We start from the raw sequence: 887 nt of genomic DNA on the forward strand, positions 1-887 counted from the left end.
TAATGACCAGATTAGGGAAAAAAAACAAAACCAAAAAACAAAAACAATACCAAAGTCCTGATTACTTGTTGGGAAATTAGGTTGTAGATGACGTCCCTGGTGTTGGAGCAGTGCAAGTTCTTTACAGAGACACAAAGAATAACTCATAGCATAGTGGTAGGTTCCAGTGTCTAGAAAAGCAGTAGTCTTCGGAGTCAGGAAAGACCTGGTCTAAATTCTGACTCTGCCGCTAATTTTGTGCTGGTAGGCAAGTTATGTGCGTGATCTCAAGCAGTCATTCAGCCCCTATTTTCACACAATGGTATGGTAGGTGTGTTTGGATACAGAAATTAAGGAGATACAATAGATAGTTAAGGCAGAATTGCTAACTTCCAAGTGGAGATGGAGCTGGATTAGAGGAAGCTTTCCAACATCTTCAGGAAATATGTACGTAGGGGCTGGTAGTTTGAAGCAACTTTTAAGTACAAAACTCAGTTTCTGTGGCTCTAAGGTTGTGATTATTTGATAAAACAAGGACAGCACCTAATTCTCTCCCAGGAGTAGGAGTCAGGACCTGGGGTGTGAACTCTGAGTGACAACGAGGTCTGAGTCCCGAGAGAAGGGGATTTCAGTAACCACTGTTATAAAAGGAAAACACACTCTTCCCTAAAGAGCAAAAATCTGAAAACCCCGAGGGGCGTGGCTCCGGGCAACACCCGGAAGTCCTCTCCGGAACCCGTCCCTGCCCCGGAAGTAGTTGTTTACTGGGGCCCTGGGCAGTCACGGAGATTGCAGGGCTGCGGTAACCATGTTCCTTTCCGCTGTCTTCTGTAAGTGGGGCTAGAAGCTGCGGCGGGGCCTCGGCGAGCGCAGGGCCCTTGACAGGCCCAGGAATGGTGCGGGGTAGG

General features: G+C 47.5%; 1 protein-coding gene across 1 annotated transcript in view; it reads left to right on the forward strand.

Annotated features, from left to right (window-relative positions):
- Positions 1–726: 726 nt before the first annotated feature.
- The window catches only part of Mrpl33 (mitochondrial ribosomal protein L33), a 10269-nt gene continuing 10108 nt past the window's right edge, over positions 727–887 (forward strand). Inside the window, exon 1 of the mRNA XM_010604710.3 lies at positions 727–809. Coding sequence (XP_010603012.1) covers positions 788–809 — 22 coding nt within the window. The 5' untranslated portion in view covers positions 727–787. The remainder of the gene's footprint in view (positions 810–887) is intronic.

This window comes from Fukomys damarensis, unplaced genomic scaffold (genome assembly GCF_012274545.1).
Source record: "Fukomys damarensis isolate Sample0158 unplaced genomic scaffold, DMR_v1.0_HiC HiC_scaffold_2, whole genome shotgun sequence".
NCBI lineage: Eukaryota > Metazoa > Chordata > Mammalia > Rodentia > Bathyergidae > Fukomys > Fukomys damarensis.